Consider the following 19147-nt stretch of genomic DNA (forward strand, 5'->3'; position numbering starts at 1 on the left):
GTTCCTGTGATCACGTGTGTAAAATAAAAGATTTGCCCCTCCATTCACACGAACCTGTTTTATTCCGATCCGGAAGACTCCTTCTATTAATGTAAAAAAATCTCAATTATAAGATGTTTTTCTTTGTTAAAGATCCCATTTTCTTAACAAAAGATTATGCTTGATATATTAGACCAAGGATTTGCATTACTGACAAAGTGGCTGACCAATCAGAATGAACAGCATAATGAATAATTAATGATAATAGTATATCTGGATTTTTGAGCTTCAAACATATCACACACATCAACACATCATAGTCAAGTAAGAAAACCAGTGATTCCATACAGTTCCTTTATTTTCCTTTGAAAACACTATAAACAAAAATATTACATAAACAGATGACTTCCCTCCACCAGACCGAACAACACGGGCAATGAAACTGCTGTGAAAGATGCAACACGAGTAGAAGCAGTTCCCTCTGTTTTCAAACATTTCCCCCCCAAGTTAAATTAACACTGTAAGTCTCTGGGGAGTGATGGGTCCCACAAGAAGCATGATGGCTTTCCTGGGAAGGTGTGCGATTGGTTCTCTGGACTGTTTAAGGTGGAGGGATGGCGTCCATTGATGTGCTTCTGCCCTTAAATTTCTTTGCCCTTATATTTCACATGCATGACCATGTGATGCTATAAAGTCAGTCGGGCTTTATACCATTCCACAAACTCGTCCAGCATTACAGGCCCTGTGGAGAACATAGGAGACAGGGTTATCATGAGAGAGAAATCGAATATTATAATAAAAAACGCTGCATTGTTTCTGATGTTTCCTCAATAGTTCCTCTTTTTTTTCTAATAAAAAAAGTCTTAATTGATACCTACAAAAGAGCTTCACCATATCTATTATTCAAAAAAATAAGTCCACATTGTTCAACCCGTTTATTAGTCTTTTATTTGGAGCAAGTCTCTGAGAATAAGTGGTAGAAATTGTAACGCATTCTAACATAAACCTATGATTTACCTTGTCTGAGCTGCTGTAGAGAAACTTAACACCATCTGACCAATCAGATTCAAGTATTTAACAGTGCAGTGGTAATTTTTTTTAATACATATCAGCATCATGATACATATTTACACATCGTAATAGAATAACTTATGAGATACACTATATGGACCTGGGTATTGGGACACCTGACTTTTTCATCCATGTGCTTATTTCCCAAACTAAAAACACTTCCCAAGATATGCTTTATATGATTTGGAGTGGAATATTATGAGTGGCCTGCTATAGAGATTGAAGCTAAATCCTATTGAATACCTTTGGGATGAATCAGAATTTTGACTGCACCCCAGACCTCTTCAACCTACATCAGTACCTGACTTTACCAACATGTGCTCATGGGACAAGCACACTCCAAAATCTAGTGGAAGATCTGCCCAGAAGAGTGGAGGTTACCATAACAACAAATGGGGACTAAATGTGAAATGGGATGTTTAACAAAGCACATATGAATTATGGTCATGTGCCCACAAACCCTTATCTATATAGTGTAGTTGATTTGGTTGATATATAATTCTAAGAGTTGTTTGCATTGAAAAGTAATGCGATGTAATGAGTCTCCACTGCACTTTTTAAACCAGGGTTTAAAGGTTTCTTTTTGTTTTAGAAAGTTTTAGGACACTGAGCTTTTTAACTCCAAAAGAAAGTGAGGCAAAGTCTGTTTATAGCTTCTATAATGTAAGTGATATGTGAACGCTAACATTACTTTGATGTTCAGTAAAATGAAATATTACTATACATAAAAAAAAAGTCGTTATTTTAAAAATAATTTTGTTGTTGACGCCAAACTGATGTTTAAATGGAATCAAATACTAGGCTAGAATATTATAGATAAAATGTTTTTTTAAATACAGTACTGAATAAAAAAGCAGCAGGAAACTTGCTCGAAATTAATTTTTAAATAATTCTTTAAACATTTAAAATAAAAGACCTAGCTGTTTCATTTAATCTATGTATTTCATATAAAGTATTTAAATGAACATACTGTTTTTATCATTATTATTAATCAGCACAGAATAAATACTAATTTTTTTTTATCTAGGTATACTATATACTAATATATATATACTAATAACTATATTATAATAATTAATATTATAATAACTATAGCAAAATTTTATGGCACAAGTGATAAACACGTGAAGCCACACTGAAAGATCGTGAGTGACCGTAAAATCAACAAATGATTACAGCACACGACTTCAGACTTACAAGCTCCGTCCTCGTCATAGTTACTGAGGTCTGAGTTAACAGTGCGGCTGAACTCTAAGACGTTGTACCACTGGTCCTTGTTCATGACCTTATACTTAGATTGCTAAAAAGGAAAAAAAAAAGTAAAGAAAACATGAGTGTGATCGAACATATTAGGTCAACAAGTTCAATTATGCATGCTAGCAATAAATACTAACCACTGCACCAAAAACAGAAAAAGTAAAGCGTAATACAGTTTAAGAAAAAAATAATACAAGTATTAAGATCCGTGTCAATATTTACAAGTGGAATACCTCCAAAAACTGGTGAAACACAGGAAACAGGGGCCACGTCCTTCCGAGAATCAGCGCCAACATGGACTTTGCAGTGTCCATGTCTAGACTACGCTGATCTTTATCCTAGAGATCCAAAACATACATGATGATTAAATATATTATGCATGCATTATACAGTATCTGACAAATGTGAGTACACCCTTCAAATTTCAGCAACCATTTTAGTATCTTCACAAAGGACAATACTATAGAAACTTGGATATATTTTATAGTAGTCAATGTGCAGCTTGTAAAGCAGTGCAGATTTACTGTACTCTAAAAAGAACTTAACATACAACTATTATTGTGGCTAAAAAGCTGGCAACAAAAGTGAGTACACCCTACGTGAACAGGTCAAAACTGTGTCCAAAGTGTCAATATTTTGAGTGAGCACTTTGTTACCAAACACCAGAGCTACACAGGTTGTTGCTGGGATCCTCTTTCACTCCTCAATAATGACATGACAGAGCTGCTGGATGTTAGACACATGGTGCTTCTCCACCTTCCGCTTAAGGATGCCCCACAGGTGCTCAATAGGGTTCAGGTCTGGAGACATACTTGGCCACTCAATCACCTTTAACAAGGCAGTTGTCAACTTGGTGGTGCGTTTGTAGCCTTTTTCATGTAGGAAAACTGCCGTTCAGCCCAGTTTTCAAAGGAAGGGCATTGTGTTCTGCTTCAGTCAAAGTACATGTTGGAATCAATGTTTCTCTCAATGAACTGCAGTTCCCCAGGACCAGCACCACTCATGCAGCCCCACACCATGATGCTAACACCACCATGCTTGACTTTAGGCAAGACACAATTTTCTTGGTACTCCTCACCAGGGCATCTCCACACCATCTGAACCAAAACAAGTCTCAACAGACCACAGAACATGGTTCTAGTAATTCATGCTCGTTGTCTTCAATGGTTTGCAGGCTTTCTTGTGAGCCAGCTTTAGAAGGTTTCCTTCTGGGCTGACAGCCATGTAAAAACCGACTTGTTGCAGTGTATGGCGTGTGGTCTGAGCACTGACGAGCTCGACCCTTGTAAAGTCTGTTCCGAGTGGAACCCGTCTTAGAAAACCTCTGTATGACCCTGGCCACTGTACAGTAACTTAGTCTTAGGCTGTTACTAAATGTTTTATAGCCTCATCTATCTTTGTGGAGAGAAACAATTCTAATTCTCAAATCCTCAGAGAGTCTTTGCCATGAGGTACCGTGTTGAACATCCAGTGATCAGTATCAGAGAATTGTAATCAAAGCACCAAATTTCAACTGCTCTAATACAAGTTACACACACTTGTATGGTCCTGTGGAGCAGACAAAAACATAAACATGAGGACTAGGACATGTGGCTTTTCATAGTTAAGCAACAGCTGTTATCACTTAGAGTGTACTCACTTCTGTTGCCAGTTATTATGACAATGGCTGTATGCTGAGTTCTTTTTAGATGACAGTAAATCTGTACTGCTATACAAGCTGAAATTGTTCTACTCTGAAATATATCCAAGTTTCATTTCTATAGTATTGTCCATTGAAAAGATGTGCTGAAATGTAAACGGCGTACTAACTTTTGCGAGACACTGTGTTATAGTTATTGGTGTAACAGTACACGTATTCGTACCGATCTGTTTCGGTACAGGGCTTTTAGTTTGGTGCACCGAATGCAATCCTTTTTATGTGCTCGCACTTTGAGCGCACCTTTTTATTTATTAATGAACTTAAAAACATATACAACAATGCCAGGGGTATAAAATAAAAAAAAAATTTAAAAGACTGCTTTTGTTTATAACATGGTGCATTATCCTGCTGGAAGTAGCCATTAGAATGTACATTGTGATAAGCAGGAAAGTACTTGGTCAGCAACATTATTCAAATATTCTGTGCATTCTATTACTGATCATAAGAGTGACAGGAAAACATTCACAGCGTTACAACACCTCTACCGACCTGGAATTGTCACAAAACAGGCTGGATCCAGGAATTCTGACCCTATCTGTGTGCCTCGGTATCACAGTATAATCACACTATACAGTATATTAGACAAGGTTATGTGTTTTTACATCTTTGACTGTCAGGTTCAGACGAGTCTGAGAGCAATGCAGCCTCAGCGTTCTGTTCTTGTCCGACAGACTGTCTGGCTAAAGGTTCATAGTGTTCGGCATACTGATGGTTAGTGTGATGATCACTTGTAGCTGCGAGTCCAAATCACTGCACATGGCCGCTAAGTGAATTTCATGATAAATCAAGTTCCAAGTTTATTTCTATAGCGCGTTTTACAATTTACTAAATAAGAACTCCTAAGAAAGTACCCCGTTTGTATACACCGTTCAGGCATAACATTCTGACCACCTGACTAATATTGTATCTGTCCCCCTTTGCTGCTAAAACAGTCCAGAACAGTCGAGCATTAACAATAACTTCTTCAGCAGTTTCTTGATAGAGCTGCAGTTTTGGAGATGCTCTGACCCAGTCGTCTAGACATCACAATTTGGTGTTCGCTCAAATCCGTACGCTCATCCATTTATCCACTCTCATCCTTCTAACACATCAACTTTGAGGACAAAATGTTCATTTGCTGTCTAATAACAGGTGCAACAATGAAGAGATAATCAGTGTTATTCACTTCACTTCATTACAGTGTCATTATGTTATGCCTGATCAGTATATATTCTCTCTTTTAGGTATAGTTTAGTTTTACTTAGAACCAATTAGTCGCAAAACTAACAAAAAAAACAAAAACAAAACTTACCCTGGCAAAGTCAAAGGCGTATCTGTAAATGTTCCTGAACACGACTGCGTCGTTCAGCTGAGAGCGCAGGTAGTCGAGTTTGCCTTGCAACCGTTCTGTGCAATCACACCTAGTTCACAGGAAAGATAAGTTCATGTTAAAATGCTACAAAGAGCCAGGCGTATTGACAGCTTCAACAGAACAGCATGCAGCGAATCTCTTACTGCAGTGATGTCATTCCCTTCATCCACTCTTCTTTTGTGAAAAATCCCATATTTGGTGCTTCTAGTTTCCAGGCTAAGACTAACATGATAATCTAGAGGAGAGACACAAAAAGAACATTTTAGGATTCAAATATTACATGGTTAAATATCAGAGCAGAAGGCAAGGCAGAAGGTATGAGGGAAACCTCCAGCTCTCCAGGCTCTTCTCAACCGGCTCCCTACTCTCACCACAAATCACAATATCATCTGCAAACATCATAGTCTACGGAGTCTCCTGTCTGACTGCGTCCGTCGCCCTTTCCATCACCACTGCAAACAGAAAAGGGCTCAGAGCCGATCCTTGATGCAGTCCAACTTCCACCTTGAACCAGTCGTTCCTACTGCACACTGTTCTCATACATGTCCTGCACCACCCTCACATACTTTACACCTGACTTCCTCATACAATACCATAACTCCTCTCTTGGCACCCTGTTGTACACTTTCTCTAAATTCACAAACACACAATGCAACTCCTTCTGACCTTCTCTTTACTTCTCCATCAACATTCTCAAAGCAAATATTGCGTCTGTAGTGTCGGAACTCTCTCTGAGTGGACACACAACTGGTGGAATCTTGTAGGACATTCCCTATGTAACACACTTAATAGTAATAGAATTCAATAGAATAGCCCTCAAAAACCAATGACAGATCTTCAGCCTTGGATAAGGAGAAGCAAACTTCTTTATTGCAGTCGCATCCAGTCCAATGAGCTTATAAAAGATGGCCACTCAATTTCAAGTAAGATGATCAAGTGCCCAGAATCTCTCTGCCTTCTCATATGTATATGAGATGCCACATAGCATCTCCATTGTGTTCTTTGTGTTATCAATCTTTATCTTTTGGAAGTTCCCCTTATTTCTTAATATTTTACAAGATTTTCCTCTCCCCACCTACATTTTTCATTTCCCATTATCTTCTGACACCTAATTCTCCTCCCCTTGCTAAGATTCCATATTAGGGCTTCCTGTTCCCCTCTGTTTCCATTATTTACAGCCTGGCTCTGTTAGAAATAAAAATAAATTACATTTGTATAAAACCCTCTCTTCATATTTTCTCCCTCATTTTATTCTCATCCTCCGTGCTTGAACGATCACCTTGCGGCCTTTTTTTCTTCTTCTGCATCTGCAATGGGTAAGTTTCTGCTTTTATTCTAATTTTTATTGCTGTTTACATTCTACCATTATTCAGTTAAGCTAATATCCTCCTACATGGATTATATGTTCATATATGTTTGACTATTGTTCTACTTATTCATATTATTATTTATGTTATGTGTCTTAGAGCTGACTGTGTCGTATGGGCCTTAATACAGAATATATTGCCTTATGAGATAAGATTCACAGGTTTGCTATCTTGTCTCTTCTTCGGTTCTTGCACCTGCACACAATAGTTTAATGTCTTGTTATTGTGGTGTTAACCTTCACTAACTTCTCTTTATCTGTTTTTCATTTAGCTTCTTCTCAAAAACATTCCGGACCAGCTCCTAGGCACATTCTTCAAAGACAGTATCGCCAAGTTCAACTCCTGAGCAGCCGAGGTTGAACGATTAATTAAGCACCTATCTTCCCCAACAGTCTCCTTGCATAGCACTTTTACACAAGATGGGCACACAGACCTCGCCTGACCGCCCTGTTTTTTCCACCAGGAGTTTTGGATGGTTTTTGCACACCTGCATCAACTCCTCCTCCTCACTCTACCTTATATATCTTCTCCCTATCCTTCCTACTGACTATACTCCTACTAACTATTCTTCAACGTCCCCATTCTATCTCCCACTGCTGAGTCCCCCCCCCCGTGCATTCTTCCAACTCTCCTCCTCCTGTTGCTGTCCTCGATTACTCTCCCATGCCTTCTTCAGCCCCTTTTGTCATCGACTGAGCTCCATCCTGTTTTTTTTTTAATCCTAATAAACCCTCCCAGTCTGCCTCATACGTGGTTGTTTACTTTCATTACACACTCACAGCATCAGTCAAGCCCTATTCTATACTTTATATGTTAGTATCAGTTTACGTTTTGCTTGGAGGAAATAGGTTCAATGAGTTTGATTAAAATATAAGCTAAATAGGTTTGATTAATTTACATATGCTAAACTTATGGTATGTAATAAGTCCTATACTAGCTATAAGCTAAATATGTTAAATTAAACACACACTAAATAAGTTGGATTCAAATACAAGCTACATAAATATATTTTTCTCGACATCAAGTGCTCTTCCTCCGCATGAAACCATACTGTTGCTCACAGATGGTCACCTCTTCTCTCAGCCTGGCTTCCACTACTCTTTCCCATATCTTCATGGTGTGACTCAACATTTATTCCACCTGTAGTTCCTGCAAGTCTGCACATCTCTCTTATTCTTTATGTTCGTTACAGCACACTCCTTCTCCATTCCTCAGGCATCCTCTCACCTTCCAAAACCCTTTTAAACCATCTGGTTAAAAACTTCATTGCCATCTCTCCTAAACATCTGCATGCTCCAGATGACATACAAACCCGGTATGTCATCTGGTCCAACTGACATTTCACTCTTCATCCTCTTAATCGCTGCTCTCACTTTCTCCTTACTAATCCTATCCACTTTCTGCTTCACCAACTCCACACCATCTAACCTTCTCTCTCTCTCATTTTCCTCATTCATCAGCGGTTTAAAATACTCCCTCCATCTTCTCAACACACTCTCCTCACTAGTCAACACATTACCATCTCCATCCTTTATTGCTCTAACTTGCAGCACATCCTTCCCAGCTCGGTTTCTCTGTCTGTCCAGTCGGTACAAAGATTTTCTCCTTTCTTAGTGTCCAACTTCTCATACAGCTCCTCAAACCACTTTTCACCTGCTGCCACATCTCCTTGTACTCCTGCCTACTTTTATCATCTCTGTCGATTCCAATCCTGTTTCGCCAACCTCTTTCTCCTAATGCTCTCCTGCACTTTCTCGTTCCGAACTCATTTCTTCCTTTCAAAACAAACTAATGCAAACAATGGGCCTATTTTCTCTAGCTACATTATATAGAAAAACTATTAGGACGCCAAACTTTTTCAGCAATATGTGGTTCTATCCTGAACAGTTACCACAAAGCTGGAGAAACACAATTGTATAGAATGTCTTTGGATGTCGTAGCGTAAAATTTTCCCTTCACGTGCAACCCAAAAAATGTTCCAGCATCACAATGCCCCTGTGCACAAAGCCAACTCCATGAAGACCTACTGCTGTGAACATTGACTAATTGGAATTATTGAATATAATTGGTGATAAATTACTATAAGTTACAACAAGCCATTCAATTAGCTCTTATTCTATGCACTGGCAGAGATCTTTGAACCTTACAGGTGATTTTTGCAATAAATATTGGATTTATGCAGCTGGATTTCATTGGTGTGTTAAAAAATTGTCCATTGTTTTTACAAAGCAGTGGCCAAAGTTGGGACAACAACCCTAACCCTTTATAGTCATTATATGTGTGTGTATATTCTAAACAGATTTTGTTTAATAAGTCATGGTAGAATTTCGAGATGTATATATTTTCTTTTCTAGCTCATAATTCTACCATTGCTTAAAAAAAAAAAAAAAAAAGACAGATCAACAGAAACACTAACGTTCTCTGGTTCAACCCCTATATCCTCACAGAACTTCTCCATGCCTTCGGGTCCCACCACATCGTCTGTCCCTGATAAGAGCAAGTACAAAGCAAACTTCACAGTTAAAGGACACAATGAGCTCTTTGGTCATACGGTCAGCATCATCATCAAAGTCTTTAAAAGAACGTGGGGAAAATGGCGTACCTGCATACTCGTAAAACCACGCCAGGCACTTCTTGCTGGAGAACTGATCTTCAGGGTTTATCAATCTACCAGAAGTCTGTGTTCTACAGTAACTGGAAAGAGTGAATTATATCGGTTATTACAAGAAAGTTGAGAAATTCCACACCTACAGCCTAATCTACTAAACACAAACTAACAAAACGCTGACAAAAATACCAAGAAGAGCTTGAGATTTTACATGCAGGTCATCAGATCTAGAATTCTGCTTGCTCGAAACCATATGCTGAGAAAAAGCAGGGTTATAAGATCACGTGTTTTAGAATGAGTTTCAATAATTAATTATTTAAGACAGAAAGAGAGGTTTCGAGGGCACCCATTTATGCCATCTCATCTGGGAACATGTTCCACTAGATTTTGGAGTGTGCTTATGAACATTTATACCCAGTCAGTCACAAGCATGTTAGTAAAATCAGTTAATGATGTAGGTGAGGTGAGGAGGCCTGGAATGCAGTCAGCATTAAAATTCATCCCAAAGGTGTTGAATAAAGTTGAGGTCAGTGCTCTATAGCAGGCCACTCAAGATCTTCCAGTGCTACCAATTAAAACCATAAGTATTTAGACAGACCATGGGTAAAGGTGTACAATCTGATCCTAATCACATTACTAATCTTTAATCCTGAAGCATCCTGTGGATCTTTTATAAATAGTTCATCAGAATGTGAAAAAAACTATTTAACACATCAGCAGGTTGACAGAAGAACAGAGAAGATCTTTGGGGTGTCGATCTACCTGGTAATTTTGCACTTTCGGATGCTGGGGTCTTCAGAACCAGACGACTTTCTTTTCTTTTTTACAGGCATAATGGGGTTTCCAAACGGGTTATTTAGCCTTGCAGAATCTGGAGCAAAAAAAATAAATATATGCTACTGTTAAAAGTGGACATTAAGTATTAATTGATGGATCAACAACAAAAAAACAGAAGCCCCAGGTACACGCCACAGTTGCCCCCTTTCTCGCCTATTATTTCCTTTGACAATAGAACCACTGGAAATTTTGGCTGTGAAGTGAGGAAATGTTTGAAGGCATTATTTGTTTTGGAATCTCTTATAAACTGTCCCTCTATGCAGATGACCTTATCTATATATCTTCAAATGAGCGAGCTGTTCACAATCAATCCAGCACAGGAATATCCTTTTCCCTTTAAGTGGGCTCAGGACGGATCCGGATATTTAGGTGTATTCGTCGCTAAATTGGTTACGGTTATTCTCAGACAAAAATTGTTTAGAAAATTGTGCTAGATGCTTACGGGAAAGATAAACAGAGACGGTCCTCTCTTCCAACATCGCTAATTGGTCGTATTTGTTTGGTTAAAATGACAATTCTGCCCAAATTCTTATCCCTTTTCAAGCTTTTTTCATAACTTTGGATCGGACAACTCTCTTTTTTTTTTGTAGGGGCGGCAAATATGCTCGAATAAGAAGAAAGGTTCCAAAGTTCCAACTTCCAAAGTGAAAAGGGGGTCACGCCTTACCAAATTTTCAATAGTATTACTGTTCCTGTAATATTAATAAGCTTTTGTATTGGACTAACACTTCTAGACTTGCTGAATATTCTATCTGGGCCCAAACAGAATTGCCATACTCCAGATATTCCCTTCATTTACTGATTTGCTCTCAGCTTCCTATAAACAGTAAAAATGTCTGACAGGTGACCAATACTCTTAAAATATGGGTTAAATTTATAAAACAATTTTGGGTTAATCAACATTTTGTACAAATCAGTTTTCTAATTCTCCTCCTGATTCAAAAATTGGTTTCATTCTTTCTCTTAACCCAGATAGACGAGGGCTTATCTCGGTCATTTATGAAATCAATAGATCCTCTAAAATTCGGACCCCTCTGAATCACTCAAGAATACATGAGAGCAAGAGATTGGGATCACAATAAGTGAAAAAGAATAAGATTAAACACTTGATTTAGTACGCACTTCCTCTACATGTGCCCAACACAGTTTGATGCAATGCAAGATTCTCCACAGAGCAAACTACACCAATGCCAGATTAGCCAAAAATATACTCAGACAGAAGTAACAATTGGTAACAACACTCTGGTCCTGTCCAAGATTGACAGAGTTCTGGTCTAAACTAATTAATACTTTGGAAAAATCCTTAAACATATCAGCCACCTCAAACCCTTTTACAGCTCTGTTCGGAATTTCTTTTATGGCAAATTTGCCTTCAACAAATCAAGATGTTGTTGCTTTCAGCACACTATTGGCTAGGAGGCCTATTCTCCTCAAGTGGAAACATGCGTCCCCTCCTTCATATGATAGATGGATAAAAGTATTTTGTATTTAAAGCTGAAAAAAAATTGCTTTTCTTTGAAAGGGTCTTTAGAAATCTTTTATAAAACATGGTTTCCTATCCGGCTCGAAGGACCAAATGTTAGGAAGTTTCACTATCTGGTGTTCGCTGATCAGAAGATTGTACTCGCGCCAGCGTGTCAGTAAAAACACGGTACAGGTTTTAGAACATTTAAACTTTACTGGGTTTAAAATTGATCGTGTGTGATTCTTGCTGTCAGTTGCTAGCGGCTGTTTGGTAGGTTGCATCGTGTCGAATGACCACCGTTAAATGACGACTGCTCTGTTCTGGCCTTGATGGAGAACGGTGCACTGTGATATCTCTGGTAGGTTAATGAGACGGGTAACTGGCCATGTGTATAATCGACCCTTAATGTTGACCTCTGCAGAACTTACTTGTCCTTCCGTTCCAGGAAAGTGACACTCTCCCGATCAACCAAAGGGCTTGTGGTAGCTGGGGATCAACCATCATAACAACAGACCCAAATGCAATGGTTTTAGTCTCTGCATGCCATTTGTGTCATAGCTGGAGCTTGGGTAAGTAGTGTCTCACGAAATTTGGCCAAAAATGATCAGTGAAAACTTGTCTCCATCAACGACGTCCTAAGGATTCATCAGTAGAGTATATCACTTGAGGCAAGGAGCTGTCTGGCCGCCCCATGAGCAGAAGATTTGGGGTCAAATTCTGCTACATTGGAGGAGACATACCCTAGAGGTTTGCTATTAGGAATTCCCTTCATCTCAATAAGTACTGTTTGAAGAACTTCTTCTGTTACTGTTTGTGCACCTTCTACTGTACGGAGGGCATTTTTAAGAAATCGGAACTCCCTTTCCCAGCTGCCAACAAAGTGAGGGGCATGAGGCGGGTTGAACTGAAATTCAATCTTTTGTTTGGTGAGATGTCGTTGAAGTTCCTGGCTGCAATTCTTTAAGGCATCTAACTCGCTCTCTCCACCCTGAAGGTTAGTGCCCTGGTCAGATATCAGTTCTAAAGGGGGTGCCTCTGCCTCATATAAATCTCCTCAGAGCCATGAGAAAGGAATCGGTGTCTATAGCTGTGAGAAGCTCAATGTGTACACATCAAGTTGTGAGACACTTAAAGATCTTCCCGATCTTTTCTCCAGGCATCTGCCTATTTTGATTTGGAAACTCCCCAAAACAATCCATACCAGTACTGTAACAGGGTGGTTTGTGGTCTCAAGCATGCTGGAGAAAGATCAGCCATTTTAGGGGTCTTAGGTTTAGCCTTCCACTTACGACATTCCGTGCAGTTATGTAGGGATTTTTTAATTGCTTCACGACCTCTTAGTATCCAGACCTCCTCATTTCAGCAAATACTCGTTGCGGTCCTGGGTGACCCAGCTTACTATCATAGTCTTGAATGAGTAGTTTGGTGGCCTTCGGCATGATGTAGACGTCCTCCGACCCATATAAGCTGACTGGCTTTGAACTCTGGGGCTAAAGTAAGTAATCTACTTGTAGTGGATACAGGCGTACCAGACATTAGTTGTTCGTATTCCTCTGGAAAGCTGTCTTGTTAGATGTTACAGAAGAGGAGATGTTCTGCTGTCACAAGAATTATTCACAATTTTTGTACATGTACAATAAAAAATTGTGAATAATAATTCTTTCGGCTTCTCCCATTAGGGGGCGCCACAGTGAATCATCCGTCTTCATACCCCCCCTGTCCTCTACATCTGTCGCTTTCAACCCAACTACCTGCATGTCTTCCCTCACAACATCCATAAACCTTATCCTTGGTCTTCCTCTTTTCCTCCTCCCTGATGGCTCCATCCTCAGCATTCTCCTACTGATATACCCCATGTCCCTCCTCTGCACATGTCCAAACCATCTCAATCTTGCCTCCCTCACCTTGTCTCCAAAACGTCCTACATGCGCTGTCCCTCTAATAAACTCGTTTCTAATCCTGCTTATCCTCGTCGCTCCCAAAGAAAATCTCAACATCTGTAGCTCTGCTACCTCCAGTCTTTTACTCAATGCCACTGTCTCTAAACCATACAACATCTCAGGTCTCACCACAGTCCTATAAACGTTTTATTTACTACTTTAAATAAATAATTTAATAGTAAAAAGGTTTTCCAAACATTATGTAATTTATTTGTACAAACTAGGTTTTGAAATGTTACTCCGAACTTTCAAGCCACTCACGGCTTCTCGCGAACTATCAGATTTTTCGCGAGTTACACTCAGTCCGGTTCCAAATGAAAAGTCGAACTACCGAGGATCCACTATATATATATATATATATATATATATATATATATATATATATATATATATATATATATATATATATATATATAACACACACACACACACACATATATACACACACACACACACACACACACCCGTATTTTTCGGACTATAAGCCACTACTTTTTTCCCACGTTTTGATCCCCGCAGCTTCAACAACGAAGCGGCTTATTTATGAATTTTTCCTGGGTTTTTCCCGGTTTCTTCAAGCCAAAAAACTAAGCGACATAACATAAACGAAACAAACAAAAAAAAAGCGCACCTAACCTGTGTTCTGAGCTGCATGGCATCGGGAGAAAAAACGTTTTTTTTTTAAACGCACGACGATGCCAAAAGATAAACTCCCGAGAGAAATACAGTAGTTGTGAAAGAAAGGAGGAAGACAGTGAACAATGACTTTCTTGGTCGGCTACTGTTTAGATATAAGCCGTTGTAGCACGTTAAATCAGGGTGAAGGAAAAGCTCGCTAACTCCATTTGCAACAGAAATCATAAGCACAGACAGATTTCCAAAACTTGTGCTTTTAAATTTTTTTTGCCAACAGCGTTACAGGTTAGTCAAACAAACTTAGAAATCAGCATCAGAAAATAATAAGGACATATTCCTCGGTCTTGCACACATGCAGTAATACCGGAAAAATGCGGCGGCAGCCTATTCCCAAAATGCCGCTCTGCTCTTAAAGGAGCCACAACATATTTCACCCATTACACCGTGTAACAGACACTGTCTTTCGTTAAAGCCTGTGTAATGTTCAATAGTTTTAGTGTAGGATAAAAGAGAGGCTTATAGACAGGTGCGGCTTATTTATGTTTAAAATAAAAATATTTGTCAAATTCAGTGGGTGCGGCTTATACATGGGTGCGCTTTAGAGTCCGGAAATTACGGTACACACACACACACACACACACACACACACACACACACACACACACACAACATATATAGACACACACACTATAATTTCATAACTATACTTAGAACACTAATGTTATGTATACTTGTTTATATTGTGTGTTGGGGTGTTAGGGTAGGAGGAGATGGGCGATTGGGAGTGGGCTGAAAAAGCAGATTTGTGGAGTACTGGTTTTTGTATGTGGAAGATGTTGTATTTGTGAAAAATAATAAATATATTTATGGGAAAAAAAGGAAGCCCGTTATACCTGTGGACACGCAGCCACTTTGTCCATTCAAGTCGACAATGTTCTAGATAGAGTTAAAGAGAGAGAGGAAAGAGAGAGTGTGTGAGGGAGAGAGAGAGAGGGAGAGAGAGAGAGAGAGAGAGAGAGAGAGAGAGCGAGAGAGAGAGAGAGAGAGAGAGGGAAAAAAAAAAAGGGAAAAAAATCAGAAATTCTGATATGTTCCAAATGGCAACAAAAAAAATGTATGACTTTTTCTAGTCTTCTCCTTTCGGTCGCCACAGCGGATCATCCGTCTCCGAATGACTTTTTTCTAGTAGTTGGCTAAATGAGTTTAGTAGTAGTAGTTTAGCTTTAATACAATACCATTAAAAGGAAAATTGTGGCTAAAATATCAATAACTACTTTTACCAAAACAATAACTACACTAACATTAATGTTTCATTTTCTTCCTGAAAGTCATCATATACAAATGTGTGCCTTAGACTTAGTAGTAACAGTATGGGGACAGACCACACACACATGGCTGTGAAGATCAGGTGTCACTTTGCAGAGGAAATCAAAATTCTGTAACTAAACCAGAGCTGGATGACAGCTAAAAATATTTACAATGAGTCATGATAACTGATTACATCACCTCATGCCCGCGGACACCACGTGCAAGACGTTTTACAGCAGGGTTGTCAAGGCAACCTGTTTCTCGCTGACCGTGCATGTTTCACATTGCTCTCAGCCTCGTGCCAGACATATCGCAAATGAGTTTAAAGCACTGTTAATAAAAAAACTTTACTGGGAGATCACCTCATCACTCATCATGCGTATGTGTGCGCAGGTGCACGGATAATCAATAGATGAGCTCAAGATTAACAAAGTGACTTACAAGTCTATCCAGTGTTTGAGAGACGTTCTTAATGTCCTCCAGGCCGCACCAAAGTTCTACAGAATAAAACAGAGGCTTTTGTAACACATTGACTTCTAATATTAAAATGAATCGGTTATGTTTGAAAAGGATTTGTATTGACAGCAAGTTCTTACTGCGTGGTACTGACCACAATACTTTTATACCAGAGAGATATCATCATCTTCTAGATCAGAGATCATGCAGACAAATTGCCTTACAAACAACTCCATTTGTTTTACAATTCATTACAAAACAATGCAATGCCTCAAACTCTCAAAGACTGATGACATGTTCCGCAGTGCTTAGAACAACGGGAACGGTGACATTACAAAACAAATCTATCATTGTGTCATCGGACACAGTTTCACAGCCAAATTTGGTCTAATCCTGTAGAGCAAAATCTAGTAGATACAGTAATCCCCCAACGCCCCGGTTCATCACGGAAATGCATTTGCCACATTAATTTGTTAGGCTGATTTTCCCAGTCTCTCACTGATAGCACCATAGACCAAAAAACTTATAGGGAATTGTTTTTATGTTTTTTGTTTTACATTGAAATAATGAAATTGTATTAATAGAAATATAATTATTAATTATAAAACGAAGTAAAATGTTTATACAGTACTGTATACAGAAAGCATTTTTTGGGGTGGCATCTGTTTATCAGTATCGTATCGCTACAGTATCACTACAATAGTACAATACTACAGTAAACAATCTGATTATACACACCACTTAAATATCTGTATGATAATTAAACAGAAATACATTATTACACGCTGATAAACCAGCTTAACATGATTTGTTTTGAGACTTCCCAGTATTAGAATGTAATACAGTAATCCTCCGTTTATCACGGTGGTTACGCTCCAAATCCGCCCGATGATGTTTGGCTACACTGTCCCTTGCCAACACCTTACAGTACCCAATCTATTTCAGGTTGCATCTTCTGTATAAAATGTAGTCCACCTGAATACACCCTCATCCACTCTTAAACGTCACCCTACGCACCTCCTTCCTTTTAAAATAAAGTATTCACCACTGTCATACTTTAGTACTGTTACTGTAGCTTCAAAAGGCCACTATAGGATTATGTGAGTGTTAGAGTTGCCATAGCGATAGAGTGTCACTGTAGTACTGTGCTATTACTGCGGCTCCATAAGACCACCATGGTACTGTTCAGTTACTGTAGCTTTATATGAACACTGCTGTAGTATTTTATTACTGTACAGTCAGTAAAGTATCCCTTTTAATATTGCATTGCACTGCAGCTGCAGTTTTGCTTGACTGCTTAGTTGCAGATGCATTCCTGCATACTCCTTTATCATGCAAATTCCCTGATCCCAGTTAAGTAGCACTATTAACCAGTGTCCAGCAGTGATAAGTCAGTCATAAATGATTAGTCAAATTTTAAACGAGTCTTTAAAGTGAATCAAAAGAACGAGTCGTCCCCAAGAGCTGAGAAAGCAAAATCTCGTGAGTCCTCAGGTCCGAGTCCTTTAGTCTTTTGTCATGTGACTCCCATAGACGCTACATTATGCAATAGATCAGTTTTTCTGTCTGAATCTTGACATTATTGTTAAGTGACTCCCATAATTATTGACACGGACCAAAAGATATAAGGCTACTTATTCTGCTTATCATAATCTGTCCTTAGCTGCATGGTCATATTTTATTATTTGAACTATCCCCTTAACTTTGGATTAGAAATGAGTTTATTAGAGGGACAGCGCATGTAGGAGGTTTTGAAGACAAGGTGAGGGAGGCAAGATTGAGATGGTTTGGACATGTGCAGAGAAGGGACATGGGGTATATCGTTAGGAGAATGCTGAGGATGAAGCCGCCAGGAAGGAGGAAAAGAGGAAGGCCAAGGAGGAGGTTTATGGATGTGGTGAGGGAAGACATGCAGGTAGTTGGGTTAAAAGAGGCAGATGTAGAGGACAGAGGGGTATGGAGGCGGTATGGGGGGCAAAGTGGGCGGGGTTAATTTACAGCGCCCCGCCCATTTCCAAATCATTTCAGTTTAAATAGAGTCGCTTCCAGAAGTGATTAAAAAAAGGCATAAAATAGAGTGAGCGTGTGAATGAGGCATTGTATGTTATTTTTACTTTTAAAATTACCACGTTTTTTTGTACATTTTTATTATTATTATTTTACAAAATACAGTAATACAAATATAATTCTCACCTCAGATTTTCAGGTTTGAGGACGAATCTCGGGTTGAGTTTTCGGCTGAAGTACTTTAGTGTCGTGCTTCTGGAGGAACCGAGAGAAATCTACAAAATAAATATAAAAAATAAATCAGCTCATATGTGTGTTTTAAATCCGTGGAAAATAAAACGCATTTTCGCGTTTGTCGAACCACAAGATAGAGTATTACTGCGTATTAAACAACAAATATAAATGTACAAATAATGACGAATAAACAAAGATAGAGCTAATGCTGAGGTGTTTTGCTAGCTAGCTGTAGCTCGCTAACCGAATCTGAAAGCCGGCTGGGCGATAAACGCAAACAACCGGCGACAAATAACACGCGGAATATTCAACTAAAAAAACTCAGATTTTTTCATTATTATATAGGAATGCTTTTTAAACCTGGAAAGTTCTTGTCAAGAGTTTTTTTGGTGTAAATGAAGAAAGCAGGAGGCGAGCTGCTCTCTCCCGACAGGAGGACAATCGCAGGCTGAGTGAAGAGAAATGTAAAACAAGCCCCCCTTCAGGAGAAGGACTTCCGGTCGCGTTCGAAATTAAAAGTCCAAATTCCAACAAAAGAGTCTTGGCCTAAATGTTCGCAAAATTTCACATTACTCTCACTAAATATCATATTAAATATTGGCGCAAACATTCCATTCATTTTCATTTTTACATTGGACATTGTCCCAAAGCAGCTTAAGTTGAAGCTCAAGAAGCTTTTAAAGAGATAAATAGGTTAGAAAATGTGAATTTATGTCTGTGTCTGTAAGTTTATCCCTAATGAGCAAGCCAGTGGTGACAGCAGCAAGTCGAGATTATATAAAGAAGAAACCTCAGGAGGAACCAGACTTAAAAGGAATCCCATCCTCAACACTTAAATGCAGAACTCTTTATGGAACCTGTGGTCCTGAGCCATTGTACTAGACGGTTTACACGACCAGGCATAACATTAAGACCAAATGCCTAATATTGTG

At 38.9% G+C, this 19147-nt stretch overlaps 1 protein-coding gene across 6 annotated transcripts; it reads right to left on the reverse strand.

Annotated features, from left to right (window-relative positions):
* Positions 1-319: 319 nt before the first annotated feature.
* dcun1d5 (DCN1, defective in cullin neddylation 1, domain containing 5 (S. cerevisiae)) lies at positions 320-18734 on the reverse strand. Of its 6 annotated transcripts, XM_046864931.1 has the most exons (13): positions 18576-18626; positions 18168-18256; positions 15960-16015; positions 15717-15848; positions 15104-15146; positions 10095-10203; positions 9327-9418; positions 9141-9211; positions 5501-5592; positions 5298-5406; positions 2541-2645; positions 2248-2350; positions 320-721 (listed from the first exon to the last, which is right to left on the reverse strand). In XM_046864931.1, exons 4-13 carry the CDS (start codon positions 15792-15794, stop codon positions 666-668), a joined length of 858 nt encoding a protein of 285 aa, XP_046720887.1. In that variant the 5' UTR covers positions 15795-15848; positions 15960-16015; positions 18168-18256; positions 18576-18626; the 3' UTR covers positions 320-665. The 6 variants fall into 6 exon arrangements, with proteins under 6 accessions (XP_046720887.1, XP_046720888.1, XP_046720891.1 ...); XM_046864932.1 differs by lacking the exon at positions 15717-15848; XM_046864935.1 differs by lacking the exons at positions 15104-15146; positions 15717-15848.
* Between the last annotated feature and the right edge of the window lie 413 nt (positions 18735-19147).

Source organism: Silurus meridionalis, chromosome 13 (genome assembly GCF_014805685.1).
Source record: "Silurus meridionalis isolate SWU-2019-XX chromosome 13, ASM1480568v1, whole genome shotgun sequence".
Classification (NCBI taxonomy): Eukaryota; Metazoa; Chordata; class Actinopteri; order Siluriformes; family Siluridae; genus Silurus; species Silurus meridionalis.